The 18,991-nt window shown below is 34.1% G+C and overlaps 1 protein-coding gene across 5 annotated transcripts in view; it reads right to left on the reverse strand.

The window, feature by feature from the left end:
- Positions 1-736: 736 nt before the first annotated feature.
- The window catches only part of LOC120341806 (diacylglycerol kinase beta-like), a 55,703-nt gene continuing 37,448 nt past the window's right edge, over positions 737-18,991 (reverse strand). For all 5 annotated transcript variants that reach the window (XM_078111182.1, XM_078111184.1, XM_078111183.1 and 2 more), the window contains 14 exons: positions 10,934-11,051; positions 9,404-9,492; positions 9,176-9,292; positions 8,882-8,980; positions 8,621-8,678; positions 7,340-7,475; positions 7,091-7,251; positions 6,476-6,565; positions 5,987-6,150; positions 4,729-4,884; positions 4,258-4,444; positions 3,839-3,956; positions 3,456-3,516; positions 737-3,046 (listed from right to left, as the gene is read on the reverse strand). In XM_078111182.1, coding sequence (XP_077967308.1) covers positions 2,936-3,046; positions 3,456-3,516; positions 3,839-3,956; positions 4,258-4,444; positions 4,729-4,884; positions 5,987-6,150; positions 6,476-6,565; positions 7,091-7,251; positions 7,340-7,475; positions 8,621-8,678; positions 8,882-8,980; positions 9,176-9,292; positions 9,404-9,492; positions 10,934-11,051 — 1,665 coding nt within the window. In that variant the 3' untranslated portion in view covers positions 737-2,935. The remainder of the gene's footprint in view (positions 3,047-3,455; positions 3,517-3,838; positions 3,957-4,257; positions 4,445-4,728; positions 4,885-5,986; positions 6,151-6,475; positions 6,566-7,090; positions 7,252-7,339; positions 7,476-8,620; positions 8,679-8,881; positions 8,981-9,175; positions 9,293-9,403; positions 9,493-10,933; positions 11,052-18,991) is intronic.

The following is an 18,991-nucleotide window of genomic DNA, read 5'->3' on the forward strand; positions in this document are numbered from 1 at the left end:
AATGCTAATTACTCTCACGATAATGAGAGACCACGACCTCTTGCAAATTTGAAAGGGCAAACATATGATAATCCGTATTAAAATTCGAGGACGTGTATTAGTCGTTTGCATTTGATGTTTACAATGCCAATTAAGAGACTGGGTACCTAACTATTTAAAGATAATTTTCTCTTTAATAGCAAAGTCATTCGCACTTAATTAGAAGTAAATTTGACTCATCTCTCAGCTTGTACAATGACGGAGAATGGTTTATATTTAGACTTTGGAGCCCATGGCCAACCGAGTGCAATGGCTGACAATTTGTCCATGAGGGGGTAGCTCCAAGTTGATATCATTCAATTTGAACCGGCGAGGCGCTGTGTAATTTAGTGATTCAGATTTAGGGAAAATCACATCAGGCAATTATGTCCTCATTTTTGCTCCCACGTAAAAAGCCAATCATCCAGCGTACCCTTCCTGAATTTCACGACCTGACGCAAAACGGAAAATCCAGCATTTTCACCGCAACAGGTCGTGTCATTATTTTCATTATTATAAACAGAAGCCCTTCATTAATCCGCTTTAGTTTCGGAGATAAAATTGATAGAATTCCACTACAGCATAGTTTGTTTCGACCGCCCCAAGAGACCTATCCGAAATACATCCCATAGTCGTTTTTTTACAACTCCATGGCGCCATCTTCCGTTCAGAAATTAGATGCCTACTGAAACCGAAGGTGCAAAAGTAAACAAACATATATGTATCAAACATAAAATCAGTACATTTATTCATTCAATATCAACCATAATAAGTAGCTTAATAAAATGTTGTAATTTAATATCATTATATTAATACCCATAGTACATAATCAAGACAGACTTGAAAGATTTAAGCTGAAGGAATTGACATCGTGAAGGGAATAAAACGATTCAAAAACTCGATAATAATGCTAGTAAAAAGCACAAAAAATAGCAAAATTCCACGATAAATCATGATATTGAAGGGGAAACTGTAACAATTGCGTGACTAAATGTAGAATGATCTAAATGCGGCAAACGATTGATGAAGTGTTAAAATCTACTCAAAATAATACACTCAATAGGTACCCCAAGTTGAGTAAGATACACTCAATAGGGAATCCCGAGTTGAGTAAGATACACTCAATGGGTACCCCAAGTTGAGTAAGATACACTCAATGGGTACCCAAAGGTGAGTTAGATACACTCAAATGATACCCCAAGTTGAGTAAGATACACTCAATAGGTACCGCAAGTCGAATAAGATAGATTGAACATGTCAGGTTCGAGATTTTGCGTCAAAGTGGCCTTGGAGGAAAAACAGCGAATGCTTCCAACAAATACAATTTGTAACATTTATTGATGAATTATTATATCCTTTTTTTGTAAATCTCTTTTGGAGGATAAAACTATATCTATAATAAGATAAAACTATATCTATAATAAGCACACGTCAGAAAAAGAGTTAAAGAACGAATGAAAAGAGTAAAATGTAGGAGAATCGTTAATGCATAATTATAATGAAAACACAAATAAAAAAAAATACGTTGAAAAACATGAAATAAAGTGATTTCAAACTGAATAGCAAGAATGAGAAATAAAACGACGAGGTGCAAATTCGATAGAAATTTTTAAACGTGGACTGACGATTATCATCTCTACGAGTACGGGATAATGGAAAACTCCAGGAAGAAGGAACAGATTTTTGATGAAAGGACATTAGTAGAGCTTGACTGTACATCGTTTTCTCTCGGTTAGCAAAAATATAGAAGTAGCATTTGAAGAATTTCTGTGTTGATAAATAAGCCCGATTGGCCGTCATCTATGTTCACATATTGTCAATCTAGAGAAAGTCAAGTGCTATGTGGAGAATTGATATTCAAACCCCCCTGCCTTATTATAATATCTCACCAAGACAACCAAAAACTACGCCATTCATGACGTCATACAAAAATGCTTCTGTCGATTCAATGCGATTAGAACAATACTCATGGCATTGATTTATATCGGTTTTTAAGCCCATCAAAACAATGTGACGTAATTTCATTGTAGTCGACGTTGTTATGGTGATAATAAACAAAGAAATAATTAAACGACAATACCGGAAAATAAAAATTTTGTTATATTACTCGTTGGCGCGCCTCTTGGCGATAAATAAAGATATTTTGGGCGATAAATAATGGCAAATGTCGCGACCCACACACAACCGCCAAATACTGTGCAAACATAGATTTAGGCCCAAAAGAAAAATTGCTGATCAATAAACGCAAAAAGAAAAAGACTAAGAGAAGAAAAAATGGCGGAAAACTATTTGATAACACTATTAAAAAGATGCTGGCCACGAGCATATTAGCGCGTTTAGCCGAGTCTACAACGTTTAACAGCCTTTTTCCACCGAACCATCATGTTCACTCTTTACGTACATACGTTAGCTAGAAACATTGAAAGTTTTTAAAGTTAAGCAAGTTAGAATAGATAGGCCACCAGGGCATATTCTATATATTAAATGATCAAAAATGGTTCGATTTTACCATCAAATGCTTAGCGTTGAGTCATACGTTTACAGATCAAAATTGCTATATGCAAATAAATGAATAAATACAATACGAATGAATGAATCGTCGATGAAACATATGGATAGATCATTGAGATTTGGAGTACACAAGTAAGAATGTACTACAGGCTAGGCTGATGATTCAATAAGCAATCTAGGGTATTTGGCCCCTTTGCTTCGTCCGAAGTGGGAGCCGAAATCGTCCGAAGTGGGAGCAAAATGATCCAAATCTCGTTTTCGCGATTACGTTAATTTCAAAACCTGGCAATTAGCCCTATACTCTTGTTTATTTTTTCGGTGATGAAGCTCGTGTTTCCCTCTTCCTTTCGTGAAATAAATTATGAAGGTTCAAAATACGACAGTGAAGCCTTTTTCTGTGTTGGTTTTAAGTGTCTTCAACCGTGGCTTTATTTTTCCCGAAACATGTCCATATTGAAGATTGTTGTGGTGGTGTTGCCATTAACATTGGTACTTGGTTTTTGTGAGTTATTTCGATCTGAAAATAGAAAAACATGACGATAAGAAACTATCAAATATCAAAGATGTAAAATAAATTAAAGATAACAATGTTTGCCTCAGAAAGCAAATCGGATCAAATATAGATAAATTATTGAAAATGATGAAATGAATAAAAGGATGAGACTACTGGTAAAATGTTAATTTGTCCTCACAGTCAAATATTGATTCGGAATATTGTTTTATAGAATGATGATAAAAACCTAATTTGGTTAAATATGAGTTAATGATCGGGCGCTTTTTAAATGTTTAACAATAAGTCATTGAGTAAAAATAAAAGTATACCGAAAAATAGAAATAATTGTACTGAAAGCAGAAGCAACATAACCAACACGATGATCAAAAGTTAAGACCTAAAATTTAAACAATTTATTGGAAATCAATCTCACCTTACAAGGAACCTGCATCCATGGTTCTCCGTCAACTTGCATTGGAAACAATTTTGTCGTCCTGTAATATTGAGATTATTTAATTTATTTCTAATTTTTGCACTAAAAACAATTTGACTAAAAAAATTACCCATAATACAAAACTATTTTATATTTTTGATTCCCATTGAGTTATCCACACAAATCGTGACTCGGGTTATCATGGTGGTCAACCACCAATCAACCAATTATATAGTATAACCGGAACGCTGATTTGATATGATTGCATTTGGCCAACCTTGATCATGGCATGGAGCATCCGATATGAATGTTTTAACAAACATTCGAATGGGCATTTTTATGTCAATCAAAATAATTTGAATTATAAATGACGATTATCTTACGTAATTTCAATAACGTGTCCTTGTGCTAAACGATTTCCTGCACGAAGTCCCGCCATTATTTGTCCAACTTCCATCGCTCCCACGACACCAACAACTTCTAACATTTTGTCTCCCATGCCTAAAAACATAGTAAACAAATTGTGAAGATGAACACGACGGTGAGAGGGGGTCCTGGAAAGATTTTTTCAATAATTTTCTAAAGAGATATTTTACACCTAACCTAGAACAAGGGGCCGTACAAGCGAGGCACTACTATATTTTCGATGTACCGCAATCTCGCAGGTCCGCCATTGCCTGTCCAATTTATTACACTCTGTATGAGGTACTGGGTATAGGCTGCCGACCCAAGATTTTTAGGTCTTATGCCTCCAACCACTAGACTGAACAAATATCCAAATTAACATCTGCTAGTATATTACCTTGAACTGCGTATTTAATATCGATGTTATCTTTACTCGCAGTAGTACTAGATGGTAGCGCAAGTTTCTTTTTCTTCTTTTTAGTCGTTCCCCACAAGTTTGTTCCTCCATATACACTGGGAATGTTTAAAACAGCGATGCCTTGAAATCTTTGGCCACTTTGTAAATCGATGTTTTTGCCATCAACCTTTATAATATGAATAAAAAAAAAACAGTTAGAAACTGGGAAAGAACTGAGGCAGTTATTTTATTTCGGAAATAAGCAAGGCTCGCATTTTCATCTATCGCGTTTGATTCATAACAAGCCAGGAAACGTCCGGTTTTCATTGAATCGTTCTAGAATATAGCAAAACGGCGTTGGAAAAGACGTATGAATTTATGTTTACCGGTACTTTCTATATCGTATGATGAACAAATGGTAGTCCCGCGCGAACCAAGGATTTTTAAACTTCCCAATAACTGTAATATTACCTTGACCGTTAGGTTTTCGTGAAGTTTCTTGCAGGATGCAGCGAATGTTTCTGAGGTTCCGAATTCAAAATACCAAAGTTTATTTTTCATCCGACTGTTGAATTTTTCGGGATGTTTTTCTCTCATGACGTGAAATTTTCGGCAAATCATGGCGTCCTATAGAATAAAATAAAAGTTTTGTTTACTTATAATAATCACCGCTAATTTTATAACGAAAAGGGATACATATTACTCCACCCCACATTTTTCTATAACGAACAGAAGGGGTGTGACAATCGCATAACTCATCCTAACAAGTAGGTCTTGGGACAATTGAAAGATAGTTGGTGCCTATCGCTAAAATTCCGACATATTCGTACAAAGATTATCGGTACTCCCGTATAGTGTGTGTACCAGGTTAGGGTTAGGCCATAGTTTTATTTTGATTTTCCTTATTTTAGTTTTATACGAGTTCGGGGACTGTCTGTGTTTGCCAAGTGAATATACCCCCTGCTCCCCTGCCCATAGGTTTCAATCCCTTTATACAACTTGATGTGAAGTAGGCGAAAAAAGTTGGCCTGCCTCCATATTGGTACAAACACTTCTGGAGCACCCGATTATCAACGTAATAAACATTTTGTTAAATTTTAACGATTTAAGCTAAAGAGAACTCTATAATGCAACGGATACTAAGATTTTCTCCTAACAAAACGTGAGAACTAGCAGATGTAAGAGATATCGATCAAAGATCAAAAACACATACACTGATCAACCAGATGTACTTGGTTGCATAAAAAAACAAAACAAATATTATTCGATAAATGTTTTTCAGTCCCTCAGTGTTATCAGTTAGCAGTCGCTTTTGTCATTAAAGGAAATTCTCCTTTACTTTTAAAGGAGACAATGGTCTACAATAACCAGCATATTGCTTATTTCATATCAGTCATATATCAAAATACCGAGATAATAAGGCAATCGATTATGACGCGAGAATAGATTTGAATAAGTGTTTAGGAGAAATGAACAATTAGACGTAAGTGCAATTCTTTCTGCTTGTGGTGTTTAGTTTTTGCAGTAATAATCCATAATCTATGGGAAATGGTTAGATTATGTCTATTTTACGCATATCCAATTATGTTTTTTTTATATCTGCTTTTGTATGGTAAAATTGCCAAACGAAGTAATTAGACGCCCTTATGTAGTACCTTGAAAAGCCTACATAGGCCCGTCTATTTGATGAGACGAGATTTCACTCTCGTTGTTATTTAGTTTTACTTACCACTCCTACTGAAAAGTAATTATTCATGATGGTGAGGGGTACGGGATCTCCTTTTTCTTTTGTTTCGGGGTCATGATCAACTTTCAAATTCCATCTGTCCATCATAACAGATTGACTTGCTTCGATTTGTTGTAGACATTTTATCATACTACCACCTTCATATCCTACATAAAGAAATGAAAGAGTGATTATTTAAAAAAGAAACACAACGCAGAGAAACTAATAAGCGGAAACGCTATATTTTCCCACAAACCCGGGCGGTAAATGACATTCAAAATATAATTACTGTAATAGGCGAATTTCGACACAATGGAATACGCATTTTAATACGATTAATACGTTTTGCTTTTTTTTTCTATTTTCGAGTGCTACAATGAGAAGTTTAATATGAGTCAATGAATTCGACGACCGTATAAATATCTTCGAAGTCGAGTAAAGTATTCCTATTGTAGATTTGTAATAAAATGTCAGAATGAAAATTGCTCTTACCTCCACCCCACCTCAGACACCGTGCAAGGTCGTTACCGGTACCCAGTGGTAGTATAGCTACGGGCGGTCTTTCTTGTATTCCGCTTTTATCTACAACAAAATCAAAATATGTAGTTGTTTATATAGAGTTCCTATTACTCGTCATTGTTCTGATAGGTAAATATAAATTAGTGTTTATCACACCATGCATTGTTTATACGCCCAATTAAATTAATCAGGTAATTCATTTTATATTCGATTTTAAATAATTTTCTAATTTCGAAATTACTTCGTCAACTTCATAGAAATTGTTCCCATTCTTGAAGAAAAATCTCGAAAAATACCAACACAGAAAAATGTATTAATCTCCGGCATTATATACGCTAATATAGTGTTAATTAAATCCTAGTTCGGGTTTTTTCAATACCGTCGGTTTAACGCAATTTTAAAGTTTCCGTATCAACTAACTATAACTCTGACTCGACGTTCGATTCGAAACGATGATGATTTGTGAAAATTTACTGACTCGACCAGAATCCGGACTCGAACTTTGAATTTTAATGGGTCTCAAAGTCGACTGGGATGATCCATGCCTCAACTTTCTTTGCCATAGACTTGTAACCAAGCTGATCTTACCTATGCAATCCAAAACCCATCCAACTGTGCCATCCCCGCCACAACATAAAACTCGAAATTTGTCGAGGTCGTGAAAGAAGTTAAGTCCAGGCATTGGTCCACCTTTTGTAAGGTCGTATACTTGTCTAGGATTGAGTAAATACTGCATCTTTCTGAGTAGTCTAAAAAAACGAATGAGAAATTTAATAATTTCGAAACTGGTTTGGGATAGGAATAATGTAATTAATAATGAGATATAAACAAACTAACCTTACGCCTTGTTTTCCGCCGCTTTTTGGGTTAATAAAAACGAGTAATGGAAATGTTCCAGGTAAAGGGTTAATTTGAAGACCTTGACCGTCTAACGACATTGAATTCATTCGTCTCATGTTTTTATGTTTATTAACTGAAAAAGGAAAAATATTATCATCTTTATTTAGCCTAATTTCGAATAGGAATATAAATTCGACAAATAAAATCGTATTGGAATACAGTACAAATATTCAACAAGTTAACTTGGATATACGAGTTAACCCAATGGTGCGGATATACTCTGTAGCGTAAATATGGGCATGGTTGATGGTATGCAGGAATTTGTATTCAAAAGGGTATGTATGGGCTGCAAACCATTTTTTAAATAAACGTTTTCCGAATTCTTGATGATAAAAAAATCCCCTGCAAGGCTGCAACTACTTGGTTAACACAGAAATTGCTAGTGAATTTATAAATTTGTTTACAGTTTGAAAAGTCTATCTTTTAAGTCCAAAACACGGTGTTATTATTCCGCACAGTGACTCCTACATTTTTAAAATTGGCGTTATAATAAGAAAAGATGATTTAATCAATATGGAAATGAAATTTCTAATGAGGAATAACATATTCTTACATGCAAAACAGAATTCTGCGCCTGTTTATTTAAATATATTATTATAACAGCAACATATTACTATAAATATATTTAATTATAGAATGCGAATTTTGTTTTGCATGTAAGATTATGTTATCCCTCATTGAAAATTCCATTTCCATAATGATTAAATCGTCTTTTCTTATTATAACGCCAATATTAAAAATGTAGGAGATTGGCACTATGAGGAATATTAACACCGTGTTTTGGACTTAGAGATAGACTTTTCAAACTGTAAACAAATTTATAACTTCACTAGCAATTTCTATGTTAACCAAGTAGTTGAAGGAGATTTTTTTATCATCAAGAATTCGGAAAACGTTTATTTAAAAAATCCTTCCGTTTGCAGCCCATACCCTTAGCGATCCATTTTAAGAGGCAAAAAACGTACATCGCGGTTAGATAAATACATTAAAATATTTCGTAGTGGTTTATCCTTGAAAGCGTGATCAAATTACCCGCGACCAAACAATATGAAGACGACACATGTGACGTAACCGTTCACCTATTCGTGAAGGTCAGCATTTGCACGCGGAAAGATATTTCGACGTTCAAACCGAACTCAGACGACTACCATAAGGTTGGTTCATTGAAGCTAAGTCAGCTAAGTCGAAAAAATGCAATAGTGTCACTAAGTCACAAACCTTGGCCATCTTGTAAATTTTCGCTTGAGCTGTTCTCTCTAGACCGGCTCTGTCTTTCCTAAAAACAACGTGGATTGTAATGATAATATTAATATCGAAATCCTCTATAATTCTATTATCCCATAACAAACTGAAACAGCATATAACAGTAATTCGATTCCATTTACGTATGTATAATGCCGTATATATGAAAAATTAACATAATACTAACAACGAAAGTATGAAAGTATGATGAATTAAATAAAAATAAACTAAACTTACCAAAACACCCGGGTAGATACTGGTTGGTGGTAATGTGTGCTGTCTCATTTTTCCTAGGTCGCATTCAGGTGGGATATGTGAAGCGCATTTGTTGTGATACTGAAAATAAAATATGTTATGAATAATCAAAACATCATTTCAATAAAGAAACTTGAAGATTTTTGAAAGCAACGCAAGATTCTAACATCCATACTTTCGTTTTATTCTGCCGTCATCGCACGATTAAAATCCTAGTACAACAGGCCGATATATACCCAAATATTACCAAAACGTAATTGTTAGGGGTGAACTTACCGTTGCTTGGCACCATCTACAATGTAGGCCCGTCAGACCCTGATACGATTTTATTGGCTTCTTACATTTATCACATGGACCTGCGTTGTTTCCTTCTATCCAAAAATGGTTTAGTTTCTGAAATAAAAAAATTATTATTATTATTATTCAATTTTCCACGCACAAAAATGATAAACAACACCATTTACGTCATCAACAAACAACGATACGTAACGAAAATTCACTTACCGCTGATTCTCTGGTTGACTTGACGTACGTATGGATGCAATTTGACGGCACTCTACTGACGCATCGTTCATGTGCTGCGTATTTACAAACTGAAACATAAAGAGCATTAACGTAAATATTTGATGTTGTAAACATCATACGATACTTATTAAAACAGAATTTGATTTTTGGTGACGACGCAATCGACATGATTCGAAAGTCAAAGTAAAACAAAAACAGAAAAGTGCGACGAACATTGCATTGTTGTAACATAGCAAACGACCTTTCATTCGGCAAATAAGCTTTGTAATCCATATTCAAACAAGGAATTAATACTACTTCCGTAATGTCAACCAATACCGAACGCATAAAAATAGCGCTCGACGATGACGTTTTATGAGAGTTTTCAAATTATGATACTACAAAATGGAAATGATCACACAAGAAACCTGGCAAAGTTTTGTAATAACAAAGAAATGGAACTAAGCATGAAGACTTAAATTAGAAGCACTGATTATAATCATACATGAAACAAGTAGTTTTGAAATTCGATTGCACATACGGTTTTAGTGGACGGTTAGTGGATTGTATCTATTCATTTCACTAACTGTAAACGGTTGAAATATATTTTACTTTTAACAGCAAAGAGGATGTTACATCTGTGCATGTAAAAACTTCTACTTATGACGGTCTCTAAAATAGCGATAATCGACTGCGTACATCGACATGTAAATACCGAATGATACGTCGAACCATTCATGTCCAAATATATAAAATGAACTTGGCCTTCTAATATCCCTCTAGGGCTTAGGCGCACATAACCAGTTACTTATTTTCGATTTCATTGTTTTTTTACCTAAAAATTCCTTTTTGTCATAAAACTACTCAATCTAGTCCACATCATGAAATACCAGTATAAGATAAGGAAAATTTAATCCGTAATTCAGAGTTATTCTGTGATGGATAAACATGTAGTGTATTTACATGTGCCGACCAGGCTTGGTATACATATTACCTATGGTTGTAATTTTATTAATAAAAGTGAATACTATTGTAATCTAGTAAATAGACTGAATTATTTCTATAGTGTATTTAAAAATAGATCCCACGTTCGGAAGTAAAGTCACAATTTTAAAATTGGTATTAAATTCTGAATTACGGAAATTTTCGTAATACAGTATCCTAAATCCTTGCAACCTTAGGCAAGGAGTGCATTACAATCGACTCTATCGCTTTTATTGAAAATAGATATAGGACAACATTAACATTGGGTGATAATAACTACATCGTGTGATGAAAGTAGGTTATTTTCATGCCTGGTGACATATTGTAAAAGAATAATTCAAGGTCGGAGCTGGAATCGTATTTCCATATTTCGCTTATATACAACGATTAAACAGGGAAAATTCCTCATACAGTTTTATAAGCCAGAATGCACGAATCTAATATTCTATCTATGTTGATATAGTATAGGAATATCTTGTGTGGTTATGACGAAATCTTGTTTTGAATGAAAGTTCTGTAAGCTAGAAATTTGTAAACCGCACTTACATGTACAACATAAACCTTGTTTTCCGACGCCTATCAACATGTTGAGGCAAAAGTTACAATAAGATGGTGACGTAAAATGCTTCAATCTCCAGGAATGTGTTCCGTCGTCTTTTATATTCTGAAATATATAAAATAACAGATAATGTTAGTCATGCAATATTTTTCAATAACATGTTCTTATATTGAGTCCAAATTTCAATACTCGCCACAACGTCATCTTGGGTATCTTAGGATGAACTATACATAATAAGATTAGATCCGGTAACAAACTATTTTACAGAAAATCCGAAAAAAGATTTTTTTACATTTTTTTATTGATGGACCATGACTGGCTAAACATACACAAAAGGTCAAATAATTATTGGATATTACTGACCTCATTAGTAAAATGAGGGCATAATGACTGACACGCGAGCCTGGTTATTAGATGACGTGCGTCAGTTAAAATGATTTGCCAGCCCGTGGTAGGTAAAATATCACAAGCATTACAAGGTTAGTTCCATAAAGAAGTCCTACATTTTTGCATCTTGCTTCAAATGTACAATTTTTTGTTTGCCAAATTACAAGCTTAATGATCGATTAAAATCGATGACAATTTGGGTAGTTGAACTAAACTTCGAAATTTGTCTTTCGAGAACAAAATGGCGGAAGCTAATTTGATAATGGATTACAAATTACCGTAAACGATAATTTCCGATCATCGACTTAATTATACCGTACAGTTATCAAATAAACAAAATGAATGGAGTATAAAACTCTATATTAGAAAGAAACCCGCGGAAAAGGAGATTTGATTTTGTGAGTCATATATAACGTGAAATTACTATATGCAATGTTTTATGTTTCATAATCGGATTACTCGATATCTGGAAGAAAACAAGGCAAACCACCCAGCCAAACAGGCAATTCCAAAAAAAAGTTTTCCACACGCAATAAATATTTATCATAAAAAATAGATATCCGTTTCCCTGTCCTACGCGCATAAAATACCAGTGTTATCATAACATAATAGCCGGATGAAAAATGACGCGCCTTCCGCTTGTCATTACCGTGCTAATATGGAGTGTACTGAGTGTCATATACACGAAAAGGTTATAACGAAATTAAAAAAAAAAAGATAATCAACAATTCCCCACATGTAATTCGCACTGTTGATGATTTCAACAACAGTAGACCAAACAAGCTACCTAGACGCAGAAGTTACCAAAATTGGTTTTCACTAGTCGGCGTTCTAATCACAAGACACACACGTATATCAGAGCTATTCTCATAATGCCGAATTGCGTAAATACAATACAAAACAAAAATATGATGATCAAATATTAAGTGTCCTATATGTCGAAATTCTACATAGACATATTTCGCAAATCGGCAATATTGTTAATTTGTTATACAAATGATCTTAAATATCAACGATCAGTGTTGTTAGCGGAAAGGCAATCTGTAACGGATCCGAGTCGATCGATATCGACTCTGAATAAGAATGAACCATTCAGTAATAATTGGCCTAATCGATGGGCACCAGGCAAGGATGATTACTATGAACAAATTCGTAGAATACTCATGTTTCCGACTCTTTTCCAATATTTCAAAACGATTCTCCGACAGAGCACACAAATAATTGTCACTTTCTACTCCGAGGTCGTTTTTTGAATGGCTCAGAATCAAATGAAACTTTTTCCCGAATTTAAACCCCTGCTTTTTGTGCTTACATAGAGTTGAGAAATACATTTACTATTTGAAGGAATAAAAAAGGTGCTAACAGCAATGTAAACGTTCCGTTTACATCATCTGTTTCGCAATAGACACGTCAGCGTAATAACAAAACGACCACCAAGTATAAGTATACATATAGGCTCAAAAAATTCTGCAGTTTCGTTGCATTTAATACTCACTCCGAAAATTCTAGTACACGACTTCGTTTGTGTCGTACTCTGATGGAACAGTAACTTAGAATATTTCGGTTTGGCGTTATTATAACTACGACAGTGTTTTACTTAGCAATATTAACGCTTACGTTTAAATATGACTCAAACGCCCTCCTTCTGCCAATGTCGTTTAGCGTTTAAAAACTGATATGATACCAAATTATCTATACGTACGTTTTTTTTTTGTTATTTACTGTATGTGGGCCGATTATGAGCAAGAATAATATAAGATTATCGCGAGGCAGACCACTTTGGTATGATTTTAACTCGCAAGCTTGGGAAACGTTACCTGGCTGTACCGATTCTTCCCCACTAAAAAGGATAATACTACACTGATGGACTCGCAGTGGTAGAGTCCGATCGGCACGGACCATAAGTAAGTTCTATAATTATAAATATGAAACAAAAACGGCCTACTAAGACGCTGACTACCAAATGTACCAGTAACAACATCGGACGGACAAGAACCCGTAATACAACATTGATCTAAATTCGGATTGCGTGTGACAAATAAGCATTATATAGTTTAGCATATATTGCATTTTATATACTTGGTCGGTGGTCGTAATGGTTTTTCCGACCATGAATATATTCCTACATGGAATTAAACATCAGTGTTTTGCTCTTAGAACGCCTCCTCCGATTGATTCTTTCCGTCTATCTAGTACTATCCGCGAAAATAACATTTGGTTCTACCTCGGTTTTCTGATTCTATAAATTCGACATTTTCATTTCGTTCAAACGGTGTGTCTTCCTTAACGTTATCCGTACGATTAAAATAGTATAATATACAAACAAACGAATTCTTACACCGACCTTATTTGCACAAGCTTGCACCATGTCAGAAGTTGGATAAATCCTTTCCGAAACGTTAATAAAATTCAGGAACATATAATAATAACAGTCACTAATTCTTTAGTTGAGTAAATAAAATGAAGACGCTGGCAGTAAGTATATCCTCAAAAAAGTAAAAATACGGTCAAGCCAATTTTAACATTTAGCCAGCCGTACCACACAGTGACGCATACAAAGTAAAATGAGAAGAAACTGTAAGGTGCTCAAGCTTTAGGTCATCGCATCGAAGTGAAAACGAGAAACCTGAAACACTTGCGACGTCATCAGTCACGGATGAACGATTACACGTTCTCTCGAACGAGACTGGAATATCCGAAAAATGTCATCGTCGTCTCCACTTTGAATCCGTACAGATGGTATAAGTAGCAATGCGTGTTAGGATAGATTGGTAATTATCACTGAAATACGCTTGGGTAACAACTAACTCAAACAAGTTTAAATACCAAAAGTGTTATATATTTAGAGATCAGACATTGTCTGAGCGAGATAATACAAGTCTTGATAGGATTATTGTAAAAACGCCAGTATTACACCTCTTTTTCTTTTACTTATGGTATGCTTCCACTTCAGGACCCTTGAAATACAAAGGGCCCTTCGTTTTACGGATTTTGCGTCATTTCGCCCAGGAAACAAAAGATTTGGAAACGACAAATCCATTTTTAGATTCGATTGTGAGACACGAATGAAGTCCGATGATAACAGAAGTGATTCATTATTACAAAGCTTAAAATTATTGTCTAACATGATCTATACCTGGACATCGCCTCAAAATATCGTACTATGTATATAGCAGATGATTGAATGTATGTAACAAAAGTGGCATCCAAAAAAGATGAAGATAGTCCCATACAACAAAACTAATTTTAGGTAACAGATTGAAACATTAAGACTAGCTGGCATAAGCGTAACGGCATTATCATTGGTTGCGTATTAGCATAATATGATATTCGTTTGAATAAGCTATTCTAACTTCTTAGTTGACACAATTTAATATATAATTACATATGATATATTTAAGAACTCTAATTTTTGATCTATCCATTTAAGTATATCGTAGACTGGAGCAACCGTGCTCAAAGCGTCAGGTTTATTTATTAACGCGGAAGACATGTGACAAATTCAATATGGTGGGACCAGAAGACCAATAATACGATATTAATAGAGCACATTTCTATATTCGTTTATTTGTTCGCTTCATAAAAGATGAGTCACGTTCACTTATAAAAAGAATACAAGTTTAATAACAAATTAAAAGTAATTTCATTGGAAACTACATTGATTTCTGAGTCAGTGTCATAAAATAGATTCGAAACACGTAAGTTTACTTACATAGGCCGATAAGGCTATTGCGAAAACGTAGAAATCAATGAACGCTATTTGATGGCTTGAGAAATATTTGAGATAATATATATATAAAAATATAAAATATCAATAAAGATAGATATCAGATAGATAATATTTTTAAAATAACAAATGGAAATGAATTGAAAGAACCCCATTTTTAATCAGCATGTTGTTGGCAGTGTCAAAACTGATTAAAATAATGATATACTGTATTTCTACCTTATGCGATTCTATATTGAAGGATTTCTATAGATTTCACTGTGTAAAGTATAAAACTTTTTTAGAATAGGATATATATATGTATCAGATTTGTTTTTAACATAGTATATTTTTGGCATGTGTTGCCAAAATAATCTTTCTGATGTACAACAAACCACTTTTATTTACAAGAACAATTTAGAACTCAAAATACGTATTTGGGCTTGAAATAAATCTTTCGTAATATGCCATTTCCACTATTTGTGTCATGCAAGAAAGCTAAAAACCATCGCTTCATTGGTCCCGGTTTCCCAAAATACTCTAAAAATACGAGCAATTTAAGCCGTAAAGAGTGTATAGACATGCGTTTGTCGGAATACCACAAGTACGACATTTAATACAACGACACCATGTCGGCATGAACAAAAGCAAGGTACATTTTGCTATATATATATGCTTTTATAGTTGTTATAGGCTATGAACCGCAGACACAGAAACTGGACAATTCCTTGTGACAAGTTTATTTGCTGTATCCGAAAATGCTACCACTAAAAAATGTATTGATCGAGATTCTGAGATATCAGCGCTGATTAATATTCTGCTTTATTATTCAATATTATTATATTATAATTGAAGCGACGACAATCACGAAGTCTTAGCCAATCGCGACATTCCTTTTTTAGTTGGAAAGATGTTTAAATATTTAATTCCACACGCTATTCTGCTGCTCTACAGATACTTGGACGATAGTTTCTATACACAGATGCGGCGATGACAAGTTGTAATTTCGAGAATGATACATAAAACTTCCAATGGAAATATTTTTATAAATATTTCGTGTTATTCCGAGTTCACTCGACCAAAATTTTCCGTAGGATTGTTTTTGTCGTATAGAAAAAACTATGAAACAGTATCTGTCAATTTATTATCTTTATTTTTAAGTGCTAAAATTTTTACACGCATACACAGAAGGCGGTTGCCGAAAGTTGTAATATGTAATAAAATGTCAGAATGCTGAAATTTTGAAGCAATTTCATTAATGTGCAAATCAAATTTTTATTGAGAACTCCTAATATTTAGAAGATATATTTTTTTTTATTTCATTTGGCACCCCACTTTGCTCGCGAAATAGGGGCTATGGTATTGAAAAGAATAATCTTTTCGGTCCAGGATTGACAAACCCAATCGAAATAATATTAGAATAAAAAGTAAATAATTAAATTTTACCGACAGCAATTACGAAATTTGAAATAAAAAAGATCGCATTTCTCCTTCTATGACGTCACAAACTTCACTCCATCCACCAAACAAACTAAATTAACCCATGGCAATGACACACTTTCATCAAAAAACAATATATGATTACACTTGACACGCAACTACGATCGCATTCCACTATTCGAAGTATGCTGTGAAATAATTCCAGAAAATTAAATATAATTCGAAGAAAAATCGAGGCTAAATCAATTCAAGTGCATGTGGCGATATATCAGGGCGAATATTTTACTATAAAATTTTATCAAATTTAAGAATTTTTCCACTATACAATGTTAGTAACCTAACAAATATATTTACGAAAATGTTAAATCATGCCCACCTACGACTTTACTTTTAATAAGCGCCGGGAGGTCATACGTGTAATTTATGAATGAATCACAAGTTTATCATATTATGGATATCTACGATAAAGTCGTAATACACGGTTAAGTTTTAAAAAGGGTTGAGAATTTGAGAAATACCGTACGATTTCATTGACATTTATTCGTTATTTTTGGTGATGAATAGCCAGCCATATTGAGGCTGGGAATTTTTTAATACGCATAATCATGTTTTTTAGGTCATTTGGTAGCATACAAAATTAACGAAATCGGAAAAAATATTAGTCACTTAAAATTTTCAAAACCAACATCTAAAAATAAAATGACATTGAGAATTATCATCAACACGAGTCATGTTTCAGAAAACAATTTTAAGTCATCGCAAATTTTCGTAATTCGGTTCAAAACATAGCGGCTCCTTGCATATCGGTGATGGTTTATACTGTATCTTGCTCAGAGCAAAAGTCAAAAACAATTACAACAGCCGTCATTAATGTTTTCGTTGTATCGCAATGTTTGCGCTTGTAAATTCTGCTGTCGCTTATTTTTTCCGACAACCCGCGAGCCATCTAGGTCGTATTTGTTGTAATTCCACCATGTTGAATAGTTCTTGTCGGGTTGGAACGTCGTCATCATAAATTATATTAGAGAATATGTTTATGGTTTTGAAAAAAAAGGAAAAAGGATATGACGTCACTATAAGAAAAACATAATATCGCTTCGGATTAACTGATCAAACAATCATTCAAAGGGTTAGTATGTTTACTTAGTATCTAAATAAACTCACGAATAAAGGCTTAGAAAGACCGCAAGGTCGAGCATATGTCATCATTTCTTTAAAACTACAATCCAAATACACACACCTATATCCACAATCTATATTTAGAAGACAAACATTTTTGTTCTTGAAAAGGTTGCCATTGTAATATAATAGTATAATTTCCGTGAGATGATATTTCGACCAAAAGCCTTCAATCGTAATTCAAAATCGGCCTTTGCAAATATTCTCACATTTTGTTTTTCATATAAATGATAATAATGCCCAGCAATGACTGTTATATATAAGTAATCGCAACGCGGCTCATCGTCTACTAATTTCCAAAAAGAACGCCTGTCGTTCTATTACAGTTATCCAAAAGTAGATTTATGTTCTCCTAATTTTCTATGTCGAATTTAAATAAACTTGTATTCGCTTTTGAGTTAGATATGCGTGCGATTGAGTTTTCAGTTATTGAACGCGATGTGGCCTATTGAGCGTTTTGCAAATGTGTTGTTGTTGTTAAAAAGTGTTTCTTGACAGCACAGGCCTGATACATAATCTAATAAATCTAATTTTAGTACTTTTCAAATTTCCTCCGTGTCAAAATTGAGTCCGATATTTCACCCAAAATGTCACTATTCTTTAATCCACAGACACATATGAAATTGGGTACAATTCTCCTTGGCATTTGGTACAATTATTTTAATATTTGTCTGGAATTTGCTGGCATTGCAGTGCCCATATTAGTCATTTTCCCTTCGTGGTTGTATATTTGATATTCAGCACATTCATGTCCTTGCGTCGCAGGTTTTTCTCCGGCTACCTTTCAAACGTAAACGTAATCTGCTACGATAAAACTAGAAAATCACAATGTCCGATTGCGACAATATTACAAAAGAACACAAAGCAACTTAACATATATCAAGAACAACAAAAACTGACGTGCTCAAAACAAAAACGCAAAACAGACCCTCCCATTTCTTTTTTGCTGATCTTTTTTATCATTATTATTTTCAATTAAAAACATTTGAGTTAATTTCAATTTTGAGTTCATTTACATCCGATGGAATATCCGTGATTCCGCGTATACACAGTGAAGAAAACTAACTTAGTGCCTCTTCACTTCCCTAGGAACTAATTAAAGCAATTATCACACTCACTGAAAACAGCAAATGATAGAAAAACAATCGGGGAAAAAATAACAGGACATTTGTACTTGCGTTGTGTTAGTTGTTACGCAAAATAAAAATCAACTACAACTAAAATAATACTTCTTGCTTATTTAGACTGTCATATTAGTACTGTATCTAAAAAATACTAAAAACTGCAACTTCAAATCACGTGAGGCACCTTAATACAATTATCTTTTCCGGTT

This window comes from Styela clava, chromosome 3 (assembly GCF_964204865.1).
Source record: "Styela clava chromosome 3, kaStyClav1.hap1.2, whole genome shotgun sequence".
NCBI classification, from domain to species: domain Eukaryota; kingdom Metazoa; phylum Chordata; class Ascidiacea; order Stolidobranchia; family Styelidae; genus Styela; species Styela clava.